We start from the raw sequence: 23,998 nt of genomic DNA on the forward strand, positions 1-23,998 counted from the left end.
TCCACACTCGTATCCAGTACATTTTTCATTGAAAACTACGAAAGAGTATTGTTTATGATAAATATATCTCAACCTTGTGTTTTCTGATATAAGGTAACTTTATTACTCGTCTTGATATAACGGAAAGCCACTTGAGTGAGATACTTCACATGGACAACTGAGTTAGCTTATTTTCACGCCGCTTTTAACAATAGTCCAACACCAACACGGCTGGGAACACAAGAAATTGGCTTCACACACTGTGATCATTTTGGGAAACGTACGCGGGTCTTAGGCGTGACATGCGGACACCTGAACCACAAAGCTACCCCACCGCTCCTAAAAAGTTGGAAATGTTTGTAACATCTTAATGCCAATGAAGATGAATTACATATATTGCTTCACTGCATATTTCATGATACATACTTGAGTTCAGTACACTACGTTTACATACCTTAGGCACACATATTAAACAGTACAGGGGAATGTGTATTTACCTAGAGGAAGTATAGCATTGGTATAACTCTCTAAGCCTACTTAGATTAACATAGAACGTAAGGTGAAATGTTTTTCTAGATTCGCTAAAGTAATCACAGCATCCACCCAGTTCAACTGATAATCTGTGACATGATGATGGAAACTGAATAGATGAACACCAATGCTTTGAGAAAATTTACTATCATGTGGTTCTATTAAAGGTCGGATCTGAGGGTTCTGTATGTGGTAGCGTTTTCCGAATCATAAGCATCTGAACTCCAGATTTGGACAAAGCGATAATTCAGCCTTCCAATCATCGGTTTCAAAACGAACCGCTTATCTTATGTCCTACTGCCCAGCCATCCCTGCACAGCTCAAGTTCCACATGAAGCAAGTCTAGATGTCCTCATGTTCTGAAGCTCCTATTTCACTGCGGCTCCTCCCAATTGAAATGGGATTATTTGTTACTGTGAAAATTTAGATATTCAGAGACTAAGCGTTATCATATTACATTATCGGTTTTCATATTTGTAAGATGTAGGACACACACTTTTGTTACTTTTTCCATAAGGGATTTCATTGTTCTGTTGAACATATCTTATCTCTGAAAGACCCTTCCCCGATACTAATACATATATCCTTTCCATCATTCCCATTAAAAATAAAGATGCGCAGGTCTTCAGTTAGTATAATTCTCAATAATCTCAACTCATTTGAGCAAAACTGTCGGAATGACAAAACATATGACATGACATGCATGAAATATATATGCGGTGTTCGCATTAATTCTAGCCTTATTAAGGACCACGTGGTCTCATTGTGGTATTAAGTAAAATGTCTCGTCTAAGTTGTTAACCAGCCATTTAATATGCTCATCAAAATGGTTAGTAAACTGTTTACGAATGCCTGTTGATCTCCAAGAATGAAAACAATGAATGTAGAATCACAGTTTACATTTACAGGTATTCAGTGAAATGATGATATATATTTGACACAAGTTTATGGGGCTGATAAGTCCCAAGACTGCTACAATATAATTTTAGCATCAAAAAGGCTAAGTAAATTGTTGAAATTATCTCCACTGGCCTTTTATGTTTTAGTGCTGTTTGTCCTCCTTGAAGACCTCAAAGTTGAAGACCTATTTCACAATTCTTCTAAAATCTACATTTTCTTATTTTCAGAGTGATAAAAATGCATGAACCAAAGCATGACCTATCCAATGTTTTCCCCACACGAGGAGAGTAAATTAGAATGTACACCTAAATATGTGGTGGGTAACGATTTTGCTCATATCAAAATGTATAAAAAGGTACACTGTTCTAAATGTGAAATTGCCTCATACAACATCTCAAAAAATGGACAATGGTATAACTAACATCTTTGAAAGGTATCCATCACACTTGCACTTTTATACCATGTGTCGTTATTTATTTTGAATGTTCTTGAGCACTTATCAAAAATGTTTAATAAAATATTTCAATATGATAAGGGACTCGTAAGGCCGGTTACCTGAGGTAATTTGGAGACCCTGTTGATTTCTGCTAGGAAAGTAAGAAGACATCACAAGATTTTCAAAATATGATCAGGCAGCATTTTGAAGGTGAGGATCTTTGTAATTATACTTACTAGAATTGCATCACATTTGTTCTATTGTCTGATTGTCAGACGCCTCTGAATCACCCATTGCTGTCAAAATAACATCGTCATACGGCAGGATGTCGCCATGTACAAGCATACACATTTTCCCCCCAAATAGTGTACCTTTATGTTTTACATGAAGTATCAGATTACATTTAACCAAAATGAATATACTTAACTGTTTGAAAAGTGTTTTGTTAGAATAAGAACATTGCATTAAAGCCTAGCTAATGGTGAACAAAAGCAGACGTTAAGCGACACATTGCTGTAAAATTCACCAGTGGAAACTGTAGGACTAGTCTTGTAGCCTAGTAAGACATGCAGGTTCAAATTCGTTTTTTCCCCAAAGTTTGGTTATTCAATGTAGAATGTTTAACGTAACTGAGCACATCAAATCTAAATCATATATTAAGTGTTCAATTTTGTGATCTACGTTGCACTGTTCAAACTTTTAATCAACATCATGCACATCTTTTTTTCAGCTCGCGGACACGGACTTTTCAACTCCAGGTGCTGATACAACTTTTTGAGAAAGTTGAGATTCAGTGGTCATATAAGATTAGAGCCATAAAACAAACAATGGAATTACTTTCCATATGCATTGCAACCCTAATTGGGCCCCTTGATAACTTTAAAAAAACTTTGTCACTGATATTGACATGTTTTTACATCATGAATACCTGTTGTAAAATACAATGATAGTTGTAAAAAAGTCATAAAGAATACGGATATGCAAGACTTGTTGTTTTTCATGGAAGCTCAGAAAACCCATTTTGGGCCCCTCGGCATTGAAATTACGGCCTCAGATCATTGAAAAATAGAATTTTTCTATTTCAAAGCTATCTTGTCTCTAAACAAAAAACATGGGTCCAGCTAATTTTGTTCTTGGACCGAAAGCTACCCTTATCATGCCTTATTAATGAATTTATGGTATTTACCCAAATTTACATGTCATTTTATTTGGAGACAAAGGGTAAATTTCAATAAATTCCGGTTTATTTCAAATCAAATCACTTGGAAACCCAAAGACTCCACGGTGGAATGTTCGCAGTACAGGACACATCAGGTACGATGACAACCTGTCCACCATATAATCCGATAAAATCGCCTCCACAGCCTTATTGCAGTGAGGATCAATTGCTAGCGATGACCTGGTTAAGTATCCCGGTACCTGACAATATCACTTGACATTGTGCTTTCTGATTACGACGAATAAAAAAATCCTGTTTCGACCTGGATCCTTCAAAGTTTACATACCGCACTGGAGATATGGGCCTAGATTTTCGAAGCTCTCTTGGCTCTAAGATAGTGGCAAGTTATTATTAATGTATGGCACTTACGACTATTTTATCGCTAAGAGAGCTTCGAAAAATGTAGAACCGGGTTTGTGAGGGATTGTATTAGTGTGAAATAAAGACCCAAGTTACTGGTTATGTCACAGGTATTCTACAATTTACTGTTGTCTCTCCCTGTTCACTGCTTGCCAACGGATGAGGTTACCATGACGATCGTGACCAGCTTTGTAGAAGTGAGTTCAAGAATAGTCAGTATATAAAAATATAATCTCTTCATGTATAGACTTGCAAATGTACACAATAAAAAGCATTGTTGGCAGTCACTGCACACATACGTTTCCCTACCCGACTACTGATTGTTTGGAGAGCTCAACTGAAGCAAACCGGTCAGTCTCTCCCAAAGTCCATGAACCATGTTATTTTACGTTCCGCCCGCCTAAATGTAACAGCCCTAAGTGAAGCAAGTCTAGATATTAAACGTGATACTTTTCAATGTAGATAAATTATTACTTGTTGAATGTATTTTCATGGTCTTCAATGTTATTCTAACACAGCCGAAACGCGTCGAAGGTGCAGACACTTTGTGGACATAGTCGAGATATTGTGGACACAGTTAACACCTGTGTAGTGTGGACAGGTGAAATGTGGACCGTTTGGCACATGCAGCGAAGTGCCGGCGGACAAGCACAGGTTAACGAAACCATTCGGTACACTTCAGTGATGCGGACATTTTCTGGTCACAAGTTAGACATTGCAGTCACCTACGCCATATAATGGACGCAGCGATTAGGTGACGGGTACAACTTCAGGAGTGGACACCATCTGTCTAACATAGGTGACAGTCGGAAGTACCTGCAGTCTGAATATAGGATTTTGTCCTCTTTCGTCACCTGCTACAGCTACAATCAGTCGTAAAGCTGTAATGTTTCTTTATGTGACGCTCGAGTCATCAGCTGTTGTAAATTTGAACCGAGTGCTCGGTGTGTTGACAAATCTGAATAAAATCAGCAGACCACACCGATGTCGGAGCTTCATCTGTCCTGGGCGTTAAAAACACCACAGCAGCTTAAGATCAGTCTTTGACATTACACTACTGGTGCAACGTATTGCTCCTTGCATATTTGTTCGCCAACAACTCGATTTATGTCATTTAGTTGTGTAATTCACAAATTTAGCTTATCTAAAGCTCTGACAGTGTAACAAAATTTGTATTGACATCTCTCTAAGGGGATATACCGTCCTCGCTATATGAATAACAACATAATGTAGGTTGTGTTCACCGATAATTTTTCAGTAACCGATGCAGCATTTTGGCTTGTCAGGTCGTTGTTCATATAGATAAAGAACATACTTTTTAACAAGAAGATGACAAATTATCCCGACCCCTACAAATGTGAAAGAAGAAATCGTAAGACAGTTATTACTTAAACACAAATTTCTTTTGTTTTAGACTATGTCCAAAGCGTTTCCATAGAAACCGACGAAAATAATGACAAATATCCGCAGGTAGCGCAAGGTACCACATCAGGATTGGTTTGCTATACCTGTCAAGTTTTATTGATAGATATTGAACTCTTTTCGTGCTGTGTTCCGGAAACGAAGCCCACCCATACCTTTTGAGACTAAGTCCAAATCATTTCCATGGAAATCAAAACCAACTGGCGATAAACCTCAGTGGTCTAAATACAATTCATGAACAACTCGTTCTGATTAAATACAAAATTCATACCAACCTTAAAGATATTAACAACGCTATTTCGTGCTTTTTCCTCTTAAAACATGTCACATGAATTCAGTTTTTATTGACCAACAAGTGTGTGGACATCACATACGTCCACATATTTGTTTACATTTATCTCTACAATCTATGAAGATAATGTGGGGAAGTGGGAACTATCTACTACAATTAATTTCGGCCTAACCACAGTTCCAGAGGTACGGATATCGGAAACGTAATAAAACGACTTTTACTGAGGAGGGATTAGTGCAGAAATGAGTCCAAAAATCCAAAAATAATGCGCCTTATTTGGAACAGATCATGGCTTTAAGCACATTAGTGTGCTTGATATTGTCATACAAAGGAGACATTTTTTAAATGCCCATTTCATTTTGAAAGTAGACTTAACTCCATTACATACGATATCTGACGTGAAAATAATACCTTTCATGTTGAAACTGATACGGATGTAACTACCTTGGAGTCTCACTATCACGTCTATGAAAGGTTTTATCATATCTGTCAACAGCCATGACAGTGACCTCTATTAAAGTCTGTAGATAATGGAACACAACCTGTATATCTACTAAAGTAATATCTAGATCTGCTAATAGTATAATATTATTACAATGACAGTACACACAGGATACGTGAGATCGACAATTCGGGACACGACCTGCTGTCGTTGTCTGGGACGTTTAGCAAAACGGTCCCGTATTGAAACTTCCTTTCATAAAGCGGCTCATTCGAATTTTCTAATAAGCGAGGAGCCTGACGAGCTGAACGCTGAGGCGTGGCTGACAGTATGCCCTCCCTAGTCAGTGTGTGAGAGAGAATGTATGTGAATAGGCGGTGTTTGTCGGTACAGCCAGCCTTGATCCATGTCACTACTGAATAACAGGTCCATCTTAAGTAATTGTCTCCAGACAATAAGAAAGTCTCGGTATGTGTAAAACAGGCCAAGGAGGCCAATCTCTTAAGGGAAATCTTGTTCCTATCATACAAACAGTATCCAAATCTCCGGTTCAAGCTGCGATCGCAGCAAATGCGAGTCATTCACAAATCGGTGTGCGTGGGAGGTGTGGAATGAGCGAGCAGATCTCGCGTGTTGAGCCCCGTTCAGGCGCTGTGGTTGCATTATGTGCTCTCTTTGTCGACAGACGCTTAACCACAGCCGTATAAATATCAATATGTGGTAGCATTATAGAAAGGCAGAAACTTCCTGCATCAGGGTGAAACAAGTATGTTTTACTGTTTAACAAGATAACCCATACCCGTAGAAACACCGTGAACCGTGAAAAGTATGTGATGACATATAATTCTCACGTCTCTGTTACATTTTCAACCGACTGAAAGGTCTGAATGGTTGTTTCCTAACGCCGCACCTAACAACATACCAGCCATGTGGCAGCGATCTGTAAATAATCCAATTTGGACTAGGCAATCCAATGATCAACAGTGTGAGCATCGACCTCAGCAATCGGGATATTATGACGCGTGTCATTCACGTTAGGGAACGTGACCACCCTATCCGTGATCTTCACGGGGCCACGATGTTAGGGAAGTCATTGTTGGAATGGTTGCTATAACAAGGTAGGGCCACAAGAGATTTCTTGGGAGTAACACCTTCTCTTTCAACCTCCACTATCCCCCCACCACCTCATCCACAAACACACACACACACGCGCGCGCACGCACGCACACGCACGCACACACTCACACAAACCTAAACAAATTCCCTCTGTTGAAACATAAAAATTGTGGAGTGGAGTTACATACAAATGATCTCATAGCGGAGTACTGTAGGTTTGCACGTGCATGCCAACGAGTGTATTCAGGAAGGACCTGGGACGTCTTGTGGCGACTGCCTCCTGACCTGCTTCCACATTACCGGTTTGCATCTTCAGATTATACGGAGTGCAATAAAATTGATTCCATTTCGAATTTTGCTCGCAGTTACATCATGTTCATTTGCACCACAGATCGCCGCCATTCCTCGCCAAGTACATGTAAGCTAATCTAAATACATTTTTGTTGTGACTTTGTATTCATATCCTTTGATGAAAGAGGAACATGAGGTGGGTAATGGTATAAACGAGTTTACTGTGATAATAAACAGCTTAATATACTCTTCCTTGCTAAGACTGAAAACACGGAATGGCGGTCTGCGTGATATGGCAGCTTGTGTCACTGTGACGATTTCCTGTTGTGACTATAAACACTGGCTAGAAAGACGAGTATTCACTTGTAGAGCTCTAGAGAGATGTTGAAAGGTCGAATCATTCAAACACGTGAAATCGGATACAGCTAGTGAGGGTGTCCCCTTTTCAGTTTAAATGGGTTTATTTGTTACTCTCTGCATTAAATATATTCAGCAACAAGTCTAATCGCCAGATGATCACTTTTGATAGGGCTTTGCAAGACATAACGTTGGTCCAGTGATAGTGAAAACGGTCCCGGCTCCATTTCGAAATTATTTCGTGTAGAGACCCGAAATGCTATAAATAAGCAAGCTATGTAATCTCAGTATGTTCCTGCATGTTACAACTTGAGCAAGGTGCAGTGTATATTCCCAGTATGCTCACTCCTCCCTGAACTAAGATCTGCGGGAGAGAGACTGTTGACAAACATTTTTTAAAAATTTTAGAAAAACATTAGGAAGAGAACAAGGACACATTGTAGATGAATAGCGATGTTAGATTGTGACTCCAATGCATAAAATATGTGAGTTAATGAGTTAAGATGTTTAGTCACATCGGCAATATTCCAGGCATATCGTGACTATAACAGGCGATACGTAAACAATACACAGTACTCGAGTATAAAATCAGTCGACGAAGGAAAAGCTTAAAGAACATACCGTACCTTTAATATATGTATACCTATATAGTATACTTGTTTCATGTAAGCAATTATAGCTTAATCTGTTTATGCAGATCACTCTTCTCTGTCCCTCTGTGTAAGACGGAATGTTTTCCACTTTCATATATGGTATGGTCCAGCAAGTCATATGGAGTTACGTCCCTTCTCTAACCAGACCGTGCACTTGTAAATACACGGACTAAGACAAGTTGCAAATATATATATTTTAGGAGGGATCAAAACATAACCAAATGACGTAATATATATCTAAGAAGAATCTCAGAATGTACCCGAATAACGTGCATTTTGCACAAAATCACTTCAGAAAGTCTGTCATCATGCCTATTTATAGAAATCACGCGGTACTTCTCCCACAATTCCGTTAACCGGCCTCGCGGCCACGACCTATCTGTACCGTGACGAGCGTTATTATCTAATTTCACGTTTGACCGCTAAACAACGTCAAGTTCATTACTATGAGGTCAAGGATACAAAACATAACATTTACTACACACGAATGAGCCGCTTTGATCGACTAATATTAGCAAAAAGTGTATTTTGACAGTTTGCCAACCACGTGTTATGTGATTGCATCATGAGACTGTGCAGCTCTATATTCCTTGTAAGATGCAAATATGACATGCTGCAAACACGTGATTTGTTTATGTACTGTTGTAAGTTTCGATCATGCATTTAATGCAATATGATTCAGTTTTATTCATCGCCATTTGACCTACCCGGGCACTTTGCAAGACATTCGTCGGCAGTCCCTGTGATATCCTTGAAAGCGCATATATGAGCGCAGGGCTCGCACTGTCCGGTCCCGAAGTCCTTGTAGGTCCCCGGAGGGCAGATCAGATCCCTCTGACCTCCCTCGGACAGACTAATGGCTCCAAGAATGACCGTTACAGCTGCGAATATCGTCATCTCTCAGACTAACATGTAACACCTTTCACTCTGTCAACCGATTTGGCGCCGAGAGCACAGCTATCCGACGTGCAGCGTTCTCATTGGCTGTTGATGAGTCACACCCATACGAGTGATAAAGTGCTCCCAGCACCTGATATTTACCGGGTTGTCGCGTCTTTCAAAAAGCAAATATGTTACTTGTCTATTCAAGTGTTTGTTTCCATGCTGTTTAACCCCTCTCATCCATACTCCAGCTCTATATCACATGTACTGTGCAAATTTTTAAAAAGTTAAAAAAAAACATATTCCAGCTACACGACAGTCCATAATTTGTCAAGTTTGGCCCAGACAATTCAGTGACTGATGTCATGAACATCGATCTGCGAAATGGGAATACGATGGGATGCAGCTGCTGTTGGGATTACCCAGGCTGAGTAATTGTGAGAAATGCCTATCAGCACTCATATATGGTGGTGATCAGTATCAATGAGCGAGATATTCCTTAGTATAATTATGTGTTCCAATGCAAGGCATGTTTGGTCACCAAGTCGAATGACAGACATGCAGAAGGGTGGGGGTATAGTGACGATTTTGAAAAAAAAATACTGAAGCAAAAACGGTAATGACGACCAAGTTCCACCTAAACCGAGACAAGAATGCGACAGCGTTGCAAAGGGAGGCAACTCCTTTGGCCGTATTACTTTGGCAAACTCGACTTGGTGTTGAGGCATACTGGTTATGTTCGAGGATGAGTGGAGCCGACTGATAACGACACATTTTATAGGCTCAGTGGATAACTTCAAAACAAACAACCTTATATTTACAAACAAACTTTAATCAACATAAGACAAAATTAATGGGCTTCACATATTGTACCCATGTGGGAAATCCAGTTCAAACGAACGCTTTAACCACTGGGCTACCCTTAAAAGGTCACACGTCAACATGAATGCAGCCTAATGATCGACATACAAGAGAAAATGTGAAACGAAAAAAGACACGCAAAGAATGATCAAAGTAAAAGAATAGATATCACGCATTTATTGCGTAAAAAGTTTAAAAACGTACTCGAGAGATCAAGCGAACAGAATATACTGCCAGCCTATAGAAGCTGTTGTGTGCCACGTTACCTTCCTGTTAAACACCGTAAAATAGAATAGTGTAATTCCAATAAAGTACATGTTATCATTTCTTAGAGGGTGTTGTCTCCATGGTATTTAAGGTGTGAAAAAACTTTAAACGCTTGTCCAGGGGCGGTTTAAATCCCACCTTGAACAGTATTAAAGTTATGTCATGGTGTGAAACGGTAATGTTTGGGTTTTTTTTACAATTTAAGTTAAACCAGAAGAGCACGGGTATTGCGCTGATAACCCTAAGCACAACATCAGGGTTTATCGGGCAACACATCCACGTTTCTCCGTTTCTGCCACACTAACGGGCCGTTAACTCTGCATGGCGAACTGCGGCGCTACAGACGACTATAGGTCTCTCGTGACCCCTTTGCTAATGACTATTTGTTTAATAGGGAATGGTAATATTCGCTGATATGAACATGGTTATTTTAGGGTACCGGCTTGCTAAGTTCATGAAAACTTCATGATCGATATCCATCAACTGATGAATAGTGAAAACTGACAATCATTAGCCTTGAGAGGAACGTCCGTTAATGAAGGCCATCCAACAAGACAAAAACAGAAACCCACGTAAATTCAAAATTACATTTTTCCTAACTCCTGGTTTACAAAATCGACCTATTCCAAAAACCTGAATAGTTACAAGATGATAAACAGTGGGATTATTTTCCTGGAACCCGAAACAAATAAAAGAAAGTTCGCAAAATTTACTTCCCTATCAATGGTGCATCGTTATAATTCGTTGAAAAAGTATTTTAAGAATTGCCATTTGTAATTGCTATTTTCCAACCTGTATGTACTTAACACTTTGAGGCAATCAAACCATTTGAAATAGGATTCTGTATACACCATATGAATTTCAGAAACCAGGATAAGTCTGACCCTCTGTAACACACTGCATGTATTGTCCTTGAAATTGTATGTTATTTCATTGGGATCGTTGTGGTGGAATTGAAACTGTTAGTACCGACTGGTAATAAAATCCATTTATGAAAAAACAAACAAACAAACAAACACGTGAATTGTAGCAGGCCGCAGATAACAGAACTGAGACACGGAGCATAACAGGAGAGCCATACATTTAACGGTATTGCTATTACTGACAGTACACAATCTGTTCTATCTTTAGTAGGGTAATATGTTCTTTATTGTAATAATAAATGCATATAACCCTTACTCCAGATCCTTCTCCGGGGTTTGACCAGTATTATTAGAATAAACTTGTGATCCACGACTGGTGGGTATATTTATGAAACAATAATCACCATGAAGACAAAGGTAGTCATCGATCGTTCTTGAAAGAGCTGTTTAGTCCTTCTTAATATATTCGATACTGATTGATTGATTGATTGAGTGAGTGAGTGAGTCTGTTTTAACTCCGATTTTAGCAATGTTCCAGCAATATCACGGCGGGCACACCAGAAATCGACTTCACACATTGTACCCATGTTGGGAATCCGACCTGTATTATTGAAGTGACGAGCAAACGCTTTAACCACTAGGCTACCCCACGCACCTGGAAATCTGAATTTGTACAGAGTACTTTACACAAAGAACTTAGTTAAGCACCCCCTGACATAATTATTTCCCGATGGAATGAGCCCCTTGGGGCATATATCTGGGACATGATTGGTCGTCGTATGCAACAAAGGGATCACCATGTACAGAGCCTGGCCAACTGGAAGCTGCTTTACACAAGGAATGTCGTAGACTGCACCTTCAATTGAAGATCAGGAGGTTGACAGGTGGAATGAGCGAGACAGTGCTGGCTATCAAACAGTCACGTGGATGTTACACTCGATATTGACCTTGAATCGTGTAAGATATGCAAAATGACAATTTCAGCTGTTCACATTCACTTATAAATTCAACATGAAACAATCAAAGGCTATACTTGTGCAGACACGGTTCTGTATGAAGATCAGTAATATTTCTCATAAAAGAGCAAGTATAATCATAAAATCAACATGGATTCCAATCACCTTGTCGGTTTTGTATGAGTCAAGGGATCATACGGGTCGGAAAAGCTTTATAAACGTGTTGAGAACTTATCAATATAAAAATACAAGGGTGCTTAATCAAGTTCTTCCTGCTTACTCAAGATCTGATACATTGGATACATGAACATGCAATGATTGGAATCACTGTCTTTGAGTGTCCGGTACCATCAGAGTCCACTTTCTGAACTGAAAACCAGACCTTGGTACAGGTTACTGGATCATGGACGCTTGCCTCGGACAAGTCAAACTTGAGATACCATGGCGGTTCTATAAAGCTGAAGCTAGTACGCAAAAGGTTTGGGGACATAGCGGTGTATATTATACAGGAAGAATGTTGCTTCGATCCCGAGGGATCGACGTTGTATGTGATCCCGTTCATTAAAGCTGTAAAACAATTACGTCAGCGTGATATACATGAATGTACATATTGCAGTTGGTAAGGAACAAACAGTGCATGAAATGATGACACCGTCTGAAAACGAAACCGTAATATTCATACATATGGAATTTTAGCGACATGAACAACATAATGCAAATAATAATATATGACAAAAATGAAAACTCAGCTATTTCATCTTTTCACAATTGCCAGAGCGCCCGGCTAGGGAAATGTGGAATGTACAGTGAATACAAAATATTGCGTGTGTCAAGGTGAATGCGTATGCTTTTACGCCGCACTATTCCAACACCAAGGGGGGATACCAGATATTGTACCCATTTGGGAAATCGAATTCACACCTAGGACGTAACGAGCCAAAGACTGAAACCACAAAACGATCCCATCGTCCTTATTCCACGAGATAAGTGTTAGAGATGAATCACTTTCACTGTCTCGGTGATGATAAGGGTGTCCAGATACTGACTACAACAAAGCAACGCAGTCCCTGATATAAATACAACTTATTCTTTCACTAAGTAATCTCTTTGGTTGACTTCGTTGTATCATCCGCTTCTCCGCTAAGTATTGCACTCAAAAGAGGTTAAGAGACCTCGATTCTTTCACTTTACTATAGCTAATAACTCATATCAACAATGTTAGGTCTTTAGCTTCTTTTGACTGAAACCAAATGTGATAGAATTTATATTGAATAATGTAATAAAATGTGAGTGTCAACGAAAACTGTGAACACGAAATGGTTATAATTACGATATTACATGTCGGGAGTCTCAAACTGGGTCGAAAATTACGCAAATATGGTACACAAGCTTAGAGCATATCACAGTATTTCAAAATTAAAATTAATACTTTCTGGAATGGACTAGGAACTTTCCTTATAGGACCGTGATAATGAATTCTAAACACCGGTAACTAATAATCTGCCATTATCACCAGACACACTGTGACTGAGTTTTATGCCGCTTTTAGAAATATTCAAGCAGGATTACGGAGGGGTACACCAGACACGGGGTTCACACACTGAGCCCATTTTGGTAATCGAAGCTGATGTTCGGATGTTAAGTACTAGTCTACTCCACCGTCCCCTATATATAATATAAATGTATTGAATACTTCCTAATGGTATGGTGCAGGACAGAGTATCCAGGAAACAAAGGCGTGACGTCGTCATACAGATGTACAGTAGATAAAGAAGCTGCGCTAGCTATGTCAAGTTACATACACAGTGAATCCCGTTGCACGGGAAATATGGTTTTGTGGTTAATTGTCCTGTTTACAAAGTTCCGGATTAACGCATTTAATGATGAATTGTGTTTTTGTTTATATCCTAATGCTTTAGATATAATCTGGAAAACCGTTATCACATGAACAATAATTTACAATGCGAGGTATCTGAAACTAAGGAATTTTCCTTGTCCGTGGAAATCCATAAAGTAGTTACATAAACAGAAGAGAGGAATATGAATCCTCTGGAGGATACGCAGAGTGCCATTAGGAAACACATTGATATAAACATAGTTCCGATTCACATTTCAACAGTTCTTTCTTAAAACTGTTTCTAGTTGACACCTCGTGTCACACGAAATAGTGCTGCTATACAAGTGGTGTCATTGCGGTAGGGCAACACAGATGAACAATCTTCAGTGCAAGGAATCACGATGTTATCAATCTTCAGGACTATAAAGTAATGCCAAATGGCCAGTGCCAAGTATTCTATGTATTCACAAGACAGCCACTGTGCCTACGTCACTGGGTTGTTCTGTATGGTAAGGTTCAAATCCGAGAATCCCATAGGGTTCTTGTGATCTTCCTCTTCCAAGGGTGCCAAGTCATCTGGGAACACAGAGACACAATTCATGAACGCACTTTATTGAGCTAGTTGTTGTGTGTAAATAACAACACTGCATGAAGACAAAGGTCTTAAAGGTACACAATACAAGGTTTAGCTAATGTGCCGCCAATTCACTGTCTATGAGATACAACTGATACAATCAATAAAGGACTCATATTCACAGAAAGTACTTGAGACAAGCGAAATGGAATATGGATTCCCAGTTGTCATCTCAGAACAGAGCCAACTTAAATTCAGTAAAGCATCTGGTTTGTAAACCATTACCTCCCACGACGTCTTCAGTCCACAATTCTTACTATTTCCAAAAATCATTATTTTATGCTCGTAACAATACTCAAGGCCCCAATAAAGCCTTAAAACTTTTCATGAAGGTCACGTGGTTGATATTTCCACATGTAATGCATCAGAGACTTCCGTCCGGTAAAATGTCCTATAATTATTATATTAATTTGTACCAAATAACCCTGTTATTTCAGGTGAACAACGTATTTTCCTTTTATTAGTTTACTTTCATCTTTTCGCGAACACATAATCTCATTACGATTTGAAAGTGTGTTATGGTAAAACTGTTGGAGGAATCGTGATAATTGTCTGTGAAGACAGATATAACATTCGCTTGCTACACGTCCCCGAAGAACATACGCGTTTCGAAGGCGCTTTACCGCACTGAAGTAGAATCTGTGAGCTTGTACGCAGTGAGCTTATTTAAATATATGTACATTTTTTCAGTTTAAACAAATATCAGTAAACCTGGACTGTTTCATTCGACTGTCTGGTCAAACCGCTGCTGCAGGGCAGGAGTACTGCGTTAAGCATGAAAGCCGAGGGGGGACGCCACCGGTAAAACAGAGCATACGTAGAGCTCTTTTCCTGTGCACCCAGTGCCTGACTACTTAACACTGATGCATTCGTGTACCTCTCACTTTCATGTGTACGTGTTCTACTTGAAGTGAAATGGGTTTAGGTGTTAAAGTTTCACATTTCCATGTTTCAAACGGATTCTTACTGGTCTTACCTCTGTCGATATCAACTATACCACTTGATGGCATTTAAGTATGTACTCTGTGCGATCATAATAACACTCAATACGATATCTGTGGACAATCAACGATTCAGCTTGATGACACTTTAGTGTGTGCTCTATGAAATCATGGTAACAGTCTCAATAAGATATCTGTTCTCAATCAACGATTCTGCTCTGTGGCCTTGAAATGTGTGCTCTGTGAGATCATAATAACACTCAAAAAGATCTCTGTGTTCAATCAACGACTCTACTGGATGGCTTTTAAGTGCGTGCTGTATGAGAGACTAGAGGAGACTAACATATAATAAGATATCTGTGCTAATGAACGATTCCACTTGAAGGCTTTTAAATGTGTGCCCTATGAAACCATAATAACACCCAATAAGACATCTGTGCTCGATCAACGATTCCACTTGAAGGCTTTTAAATGTGTGCCCTATGAAACCATAATAACACCCAATAAGACATCTGTGCTCGATCAACGATTCCACTTGAAGGCTCTTCAATGTGTGCCCTATGAAACCATAATAACACCCAATAAGACAACTGTGCTCGATCAACGATTCCACTTGAAGGCTCTTCAATGTGTGCCCTATGAAACCATAATAACACCCAATAAGACATCTGTGCTCGATCAACGATTCCACTTGACAGCATGTAAGAGTGTGCTCTTTGACTATCATACAGTAATCTATCTGTGCTGAGCGTTTGAACATAGCGCCGCCTAAGGTTTGGAAAGATCCGATAGTTTGGCACAAATGTGATTTTATTAGAATGTCAATCTGTTCAACACGGTGTAGATGTTGCTATTGTTATCTACCTCATCCAAGACAACGTCAGTCAAGGACATCTAGAGTACAGATACGATTTTTACTCTAACACGACCTTATGTTCGCTATGCCAATTAGTTTTGATTGGGTCTTGCTATTCAAGCAGCACGTGTTCAATTAAAACTTCACTGGACGCTGGTGATTATCCAGTACAAACTACAGTGTTGTAGCGTGATATTCTAACAAGGAAGGAACCATGATGTAATTACACCCCATTAGACGACAGGTGTGTTAATAAGCACTGTATAAAAATGGAATTTACAAAGAAGAATCTTTTATATTCTTTCGAGTGTCGTATTTCGTTTTCCAATAGTATGTTAACAGTGGTGCCTATATACGTGTAACAACAGTGTCAATATTTTGTCAACAATGACGTCAGTATTATACCAAAAATGAAGTCTATGTTATGTTAACGATGGTTTCTATTTTATACCAACAATGGTGTCCGTATTATACCAAAAATGAAGTCTATGTTATGTTAACAATGGTTTCTATATTATACCAACAATGGTGTCTGTATTATACCAACAATGGTGTCTATATTATACCAACAGTGGTGTCTGTATTATACCAACAATGGTGTCTATATTTTACCAACAATGGTGTCTGTATTATACCAACCATGGTGTCTGTATTTTGCCAACAATGGTATCTGTATTATACCAACCATGGTGTCTGTATTATACCAACAATGGTGTCTGTATTATACCAACAATGGTGTCTATGTTATGTCAACAAATGTGGCGTCTGTGCAATACTGACAAAGGTCTCTGTACTGTACCAACAATGGTGTCAACAATACCAAAGACTGTGTCAATATTGTACCAACAATGGTGTGGGTATCATGTTTGTCTGTATTAGGCCACACATTATGTCTGTGATGTCAACAATAGTGTCTTTATTATGCCAATCCTACAAATACGCTTAATGTCAATAACTGTATCTGAATTACGCCAACAATAGCACCTGCATTGTCCTAGCTATTGTGTGTATAAAATCTCAGTTGTGCCTGCATTACGTTTATAAGGTTGTCTCTAATATGTCAACCATTATGTCTGTATTACGTTAATAATGTTGCCTCCAATAAGTCATCCATTATGTATGCATTGCGTTTATAATGCTGTCTCAGATATGTCAACCATTATGTCTGCATTACGTTAATTTAGTTGTCTCTAATATGTCAACCATTATCTCTGCATTACGTAAATAATGTTGTCTCTAAAATGTCAACCATTGTCTCTGCATTACGTTAATAATGTCTCTGATATGTCAATCACTATGTCGGCATTACGTAAACAGTGTTTGTTATCTGTCAACCATTACGTCTCCATTACGTGAATGATGTAAACTCTATTATATCAACCATTATGTCTGCACTACGTTAATTAAGCTGTCTCTAATATGTCAGCCATTATGTATTCATTAGGTTAATAATGTTGTCTCACATATGTCAACCATTATATCTGCATTACGTTAATAATGTTGTCTTTAATATGTCAACCATTATGTCTGCATTATGTTAATAGTGTTGTGTCTAATATATCAACCATTATGTCTGCATTACGTTGATAATGATGTTTCTAATATGTAAACCATTATGTCTGCATTACGTTATTAGTGTTATGTCTAGTATTTCAACCATCATGTCTGCATTACATTAACAATGTCGTCTCTAATATGTCTATCATTATGTCTGCATTACGTTCTCTAACTCACACGTTTTGAACTATATGGAACGTTACCACACATTCGCGTTATTCACGAACACCGAGGACAACTACACAAACAGCAAGGTTAGGAAACGTACATACCATTTGAGGGGAAAGCACTGTCACACGAATATTGCATACCATTAGAAGAGAAAATACTGTGAGGGTCATCGAAGTCATCGGGTGCCGACTGAGGTCGGCGGTATGGGTTGCTGCTTCTCCACGAGAGTCGACTACCTGGTTTGAGGAAGTGCACAGCGCCGAAGATGCCAAGAATGAAGACAACGAGGACAATGAACACAATCAGGACAACCATCCCTGTGCTCAGTCTTTTATGAGCCTTGGCGATACTTGCGCTGAAATCTAAAAAATATCCATGATCAGTAAGTTCGTGCATCTAAAACACATTTGATTGAAGCCGCGGTTTGATAGTAAGTGATCGCAGACCACATCTGTACATCTATCTCTGTCATAAGTACAAGAGGCAAGAAAATATGAAAGAAACCTAAGATCAAGTAAAGTTGAACCCAGTATACCAAGACTTGATGAACATGCCCCAACGTTGCCATTACAGAGACGGCCTCAAGAATGCTCATTTCATTACGGGCACATCCATGGGGAAGCTTAATTGACCAATGTTTATCAGATATATACCGACAAACCAACCCTAAAGAATTGCCAGGCACCCTATCCAATGTGCTGTTCCAAAGAGACGTTATTGGTAAACCAATTCTCAGATTAACAACTACAGATTCATCATCAGCGTCACCATCATTAAAGCCGTGAACATGTTCGAAACACTTTTGAATGTGATCTGTGATACAGAGGCTGGCGTTTCCATCTTAACAGTGTGCTCTGTTTCCCTAACATCTGGAGAAGGGGACAAAACGACGATCTGTACCAAATCAAGTACTCATCGTTACATGATGACGAAGAGCATCGGACATCCACCTAAAATGCACTGATTCAGATTAAAACGTTGTTAGCTTGCTGTAACTGTCTGTCTTTTTAAGGTGTAACGTGTATCCAACGCACCGCTAAAACGGACTCAGAGAGGTATGATCTGCATATTATGTGCACCTACGGGTGTAGTATATCAGTGTTTGTAACATACCGGTTACACAAAACCAAACATGTAATTATAATTATAACATAATTACTCGGTGGGCAACGTACATTAAACCATGAACACTTTTTACAAAATCCTCCGGTCACAACTGCCAGATGTCCCAGTCTGCTGTTGAGGTTACTGACTGAACGAATGATTCTGTTTGATGGAGCGTACAGTACCCAAAAGGGGCTCTAACCTTTTTCTCTGGTACATAGCAGCAAAGCATGTATTTTATCTTGGGTAAAACGAGCAAACCACCTACATAATCTTCGATCTACCTATGAAACATATTCCACTTCCCGTCTTGTTTCCGTGAAGGAAGTTCAAAGGACCTTCAGATTTCAATTATCAATTTTTTCAAACGTTTTGCAAACATTCAATTTATTAAATTTTTAACACAGTTATTAAATTTCAGCTAGTCTTCTGCAATGCCTGCGTTTATTGATCAAGAACGTATTTTTCAAATCCCCTTTCCTATTAAACTGTACGAACTATTCCCCGCCTTAACCTACAAGGAGGGGTATCATACTCAGTGCCTTATGACGTGCACAGTACACTGTGAACGTGAGTCAGGCATTTACTTTTAATATTACTGCACGTTGATTTGGGACCACTATTGTGTCGCCAAACCTTTAGCCATCCCAGCAAAGTGTGTATTATCCTGCAAACATGTGTATAGCCTAGAGTAGCTAGACAGAATACTGAGATCCGTCGAGGAGTAATATTCCTGTGCAATTATTTCAGAATATCCATCAATCTGCGAAAGATAATCGATTGTGTTTCACGTGAACCACTTATGTAAGACCTTTGACGAATGTCAAAATGTTAAGCGGGAATCGTGTCGAGTTGGCTGAGGTCCCCGTTGTCAATATGATTGGTGATTTGTTGTGTTAACCTGCACAGTGCCCAGCTGGCAAGGAACGTTTCGAGATGACTGTTCTATATGTTCCCTGATGTCATGAGTGAACATCTCTTCTGTTCAGCGCCGCTGTGTCGCAGCTGCCAGGGAACGTTTCGAGCTGGCTGTTCTATATGTTCCCTGATGTCATGAGTGAACATCTGTTGTGTTCACCTGCACAGTGCCCAGCTGCCAGGGAACGTTTCGAGCTGGCTGTTCTGTATGTTCCTTGATGTCATGAGTGAACATCTGTTGTGTTCACCTGCAGTGCCCCAGCTGCCAGGGAACGTTTCGAGCTGGCTTCTCTATATGTTCCCTGATGTCATGAGTGAACATCTGTTGTGTTCACCTGCACAGTGCCCCAGCTGCCAGGGAACGTTTCCAGCTGGCTTCTCTATATGTTCCCTGATGTCATGAGTGAACATCTGTTGTGTTCACCTGCACAGTGCCCCAGCTGCCAGGGAACGTTTCGAGCTGGCTTCTCTATATGTTCCCTGATGTCATGAGTGAACATCTGTTATGTTCACCTACACAGTGTCCCAGCTGCCAGGGAACGTTTCGAGCTGGCTTCTCTATATGTTCCCTGATGTCATGAGTGAACATCTGTTGTGTTCACCTGCACAGTGCCCCAGCTGCCAGGGAACGTTTCGAGCTGGCTTCTCTATATGTTTCCTGATGTCATGAGTGAACATCTGTTGTGTTCACCTGCACAGTGCCCCAGCTGCCAGGGAACGCTTCGAGCTGGCTGTTCTATATGTTCCCTGATGTCATGAGTGAACATCTGTTGTGTTCAGCGCCACTGTGTCCCAGCTGCCAGGGAACGTTTCGAGCTGGCCGTTCTATATGTTCCCTGATGTCATGAATGAACATCTCTTGTGTTCAGCGCCACTGTGTCCCAGCTGCCAGGGAACTTTTCGGTTGTGCAATATTGCTCCCTGTTGTCACTGTGGTTGTATATTTGTTGCGTTCAACTTCACAGTGCCCCAGCTGCCAGGAACGTTTCGAGTTGGTTGTACTGTATGTTCCCTGATGTCAATATAGATATATCTATTGGTTATGTTCAGCTCCACAGTGCCCCAGCTGCCAGGAAACGTTTCGAGTTGGTTGTACTACACGTTCCCTGATGACATGGGTGAATATTTGTTGTGTACAGCTCCACAATGCCCCAGCTACATGACAGGAGTCTCTTCAGTGTAATCCAGTTATTGACACCAAAGACATCGATCCGTGCAATTAGGATACAATTACTTGCAATCAAGCAAGTCAGCGAGCTCCAGAACCTGGTTCATTTAGTCGCCTCTTACCATAACTGTAGGTTCAGGGGAATATATATTTCAAACCATCAATTTCTCAAACCATATTCAAGAGATGTCATCTTTCAGCATTGTTCATATCCATGGAAGACATTAACGTCAGAAAAATCAGATTGGACAATTCACAGAAAGAGCATGTGTTGGGAATAACAGAAAGCCATTACACTTCATCTTGCAGCCGTTTTTCTGATATGTTGTCAGTATTATTACCTGGTCCGCAGTGTTCTCGACATTCCGATGCTTTTGATTCCTGTGAGCACAACACTGTGCAGCTACCACAAGCGTTAAGACTGACGCTGAAGTAGTAGCCGGGGTGACACCTGGTCCGGTTGTAATCTGGAAATATAATGTCAATACTTAGTATACACAACACAAATGACTTTGTAAATAGTAACAGCGAGAACTTTGGGAATATCAGTGTAGTTGGTCTCCAGCTATGTAAAATGGTCAACTACAAGACGCAGCTGATGGTGAAATCCGATCCTCCAAAGTGTCATATATGTTCATCCAACATTTCACACGTTGTACACATGAGTTTTATTTCTACCGTATACTAATTTCATTTCTAGTCTATATTTAAGTCTTATCGCCAGACATTTAACTACTTTTATCACATCTGAATTTCTCAGATGTCGTGAATACCTTCCCGACTGTACCAATGTTCTTGCTACCAGTGTGTGTGGCTAAGGACTAGTACTAACAATTCAATAATACCAACGAACCTACGAGGTAAATATCTGTAAAACACCACCACCCTGTTTTCAGGTCCGTTGGTTTCTAACTGGTTGAAACAGTAAAATCAAAATACGTTTTCAGACATAGATAGTGAACAATTTCAAGGACATAATTTGTGATCGAACATTTTATAATTCAGAATTACCCGAAGATGTGCAATAATTCTTTCAAAATGTACAGATGTTTAAGTAAAACCAAATTTAAATGTAACATGTCAGTCAAAAAAAATGGCACCATGTCGCCATGATTTGTCTCATCATATGTTTAGTGCAAACCATTAAATGATCGCTCATTCCATCAAGCTATAAATCACGATAATATTTTCACAGATATCGATAATTCACACAATCAAATATTGAATTTTATGGACGCATATACTATGTCTGCTTGGCCATATATGAGTCACACTGCTGCAAAGGTGAAATAAATGTCTAACAATTCCAGCTTTTCATTCAGTTCTACATAATACAAGGTCATTTAGAAAAGGAAGCAGCACTAATAAACACTTTTGAAATAGAGCAATGCATTATAATTAGCTGAATTTTGCAATACATATTTCAACATTCGCATTACATAATAAGTTCCAAGTCAATATACAGGTAAAATTAATTAACTCGATTGCCTCATATGAGCTTAAATAAATCAGCGCGCTTCTGGAGAATTCATGGAGACGACGTATGCAAACAATAGAAGCTAAATCATTACGACGGACAATGCCACCAAGAACGAGACTTTGTAATACTATATTGATCGATATATTCCTTATGAAACTGGCTTAATATTTTACGCCCAACATAAACTCAGCCACATTTGATCTGGAACTAAATGCGCCCTAATTTTGGCCTCTTCAGCAGCCCACCGTCTGTCCAAAACCACATGGCTTTATCATCTACGGAAGAGACCATGGTAATAGCATAGCATTCGATAGACTGGCGTTCTAGCTGGTACTAAGGTATTGGGTTATTGATTTTCGCCAGTGTTTAATACGTGAAGAGACTACAAATTAGATCTGGTTGATGAATACAAAAATCTTATGAATAACGGTTGCCCTTGATGCCTTTGGAGAGGCACGTTACAGATGTTATCGTGACAATGTGAACTGGTCTACATCCTTGGATGTTTACAACCTTTAATACACATGACTGTTAACGCAGTGCACGTAAGCGTAACGGTGGGATGAATACCTGTCGAGGCGTTTTGTAACAAGAATACAACAGGGTGACCTCGTGAAGATGGGAAGGGTATCTCAATGATAAACTACCTAACATTAAGAACTATTGTTTTAAACATCACCCACATCATTGAGCCTTAAATGTCCGGCATTTCTTAAGCAGTGGATTCGTGTATGACGTAATGCAACAGAATCTCAAACTGTTTTTTATTCGGGTTGGAGGCCGAATCATCTGATGTTTCCCGTTTTCTGAATTTCTCATGTAGATATACGTATATACCATGAGTATATTGCCTTCAGATTTTACTTATCTGGACAGACGTTTCTACAAATTGAAAATTACGTGATTTTTGTGATGACATGGGACGATGGCGGATTATGACTCGTTGTGAGGTCTTATGGAAATGCAATAACGCTTCCGATATAACAAATACATACGATAAACGTAGACTTCATAGTATGTTGCGTGATCGTCTGGACACTGGTCAGTGGATGGACTTACCGTGACAGTAGGAGGCACACAAGGGCTCTGTTTTCTGCTCCTCAGCGCGATCGCACAGCGAGCTGCACTCTCGACAACTGCCCGCGATAGGGTCCTTGTAGGTACCCCGGGCACACTCCGGCAATGCCCACAGGGCTCCGACCCACAGCCCCAGGGTGACAAGCACCTGGACAGGCAGGAACCACTCTGTGGGAGCCATGGACGGAAATAGGTACCGGCAGATAAAGCCCGCTTTGCTGTGTGTTATGACGGGCGATATGTTGTGATCACGTGACTTGTTTATGAATGGATGACGTCATACGTCGTTGTCGGCTTGCTGTAATTTATCATACACCTGCTTTGCGTTGATCTATTTGTGAAGAGTTGCCCTACTTCTTCATCGTCCCGTGTACGCGGGTTGTTGGGTGAGAGAGGCGGACAGGTGCGAGAGGGAGGCGCTTTGAGAG

At 39.8% G+C, this 23,998-nt stretch overlaps 2 protein-coding genes across 3 annotated transcripts in view; both read right to left on the minus strand.

Moving 5' to 3' along the window:
* LOC137284719 (uncharacterized) overlaps positions 1–8,918 on the minus strand; it is a 28,516-nt gene extending 19,598 nt beyond the window's left edge. The window contains exon 1 of the mRNA XM_067816639.1: positions 8,706–8,918. Within this exon, the coding sequence (XP_067672740.1) occupies positions 8,706–8,895 (190 nt within the window). The 5' untranslated portion in view covers positions 8,896–8,918. The remainder of the gene's footprint in view (positions 1–8,705) is intronic.
* Positions 8,919–9,702: 784 nt separating this feature from the next.
* Positions 9,703–23,793, minus strand: LOC137285146 (uncharacterized). Of its 2 annotated transcripts, none has more exons than XM_067817370.1 (4): positions 23,553–23,793; positions 21,355–21,480; positions 17,964–18,185; positions 9,703–14,240 (listed from the first exon to the last, which is right to left on the minus strand). In XM_067817370.1, the coding sequence occupies exons 1-4, from the start codon at positions 23,749–23,751 to the stop codon at positions 14,149–14,151; spliced, it is 639 nt and encodes a 212-aa protein (XP_067673471.1). In that variant the 5' UTR covers positions 23,752–23,793; the 3' UTR covers positions 9,703–14,148. The 2 variants fall into 2 exon arrangements, with proteins under 2 accessions (XP_067673471.1, XP_067673470.1); XM_067817369.1 differs by having other exon boundaries at positions 17,925–18,185; positions 23,553–23,788.
* Positions 23,794–23,998: the final 205 nt, after the last annotated feature.

This window comes from Haliotis asinina, chromosome 5 (assembly GCF_037392515.1).
Source record: "Haliotis asinina isolate JCU_RB_2024 chromosome 5, JCU_Hal_asi_v2, whole genome shotgun sequence".
NCBI classification, from domain to species: domain Eukaryota; kingdom Metazoa; phylum Mollusca; class Gastropoda; order Lepetellida; family Haliotidae; genus Haliotis; species Haliotis asinina.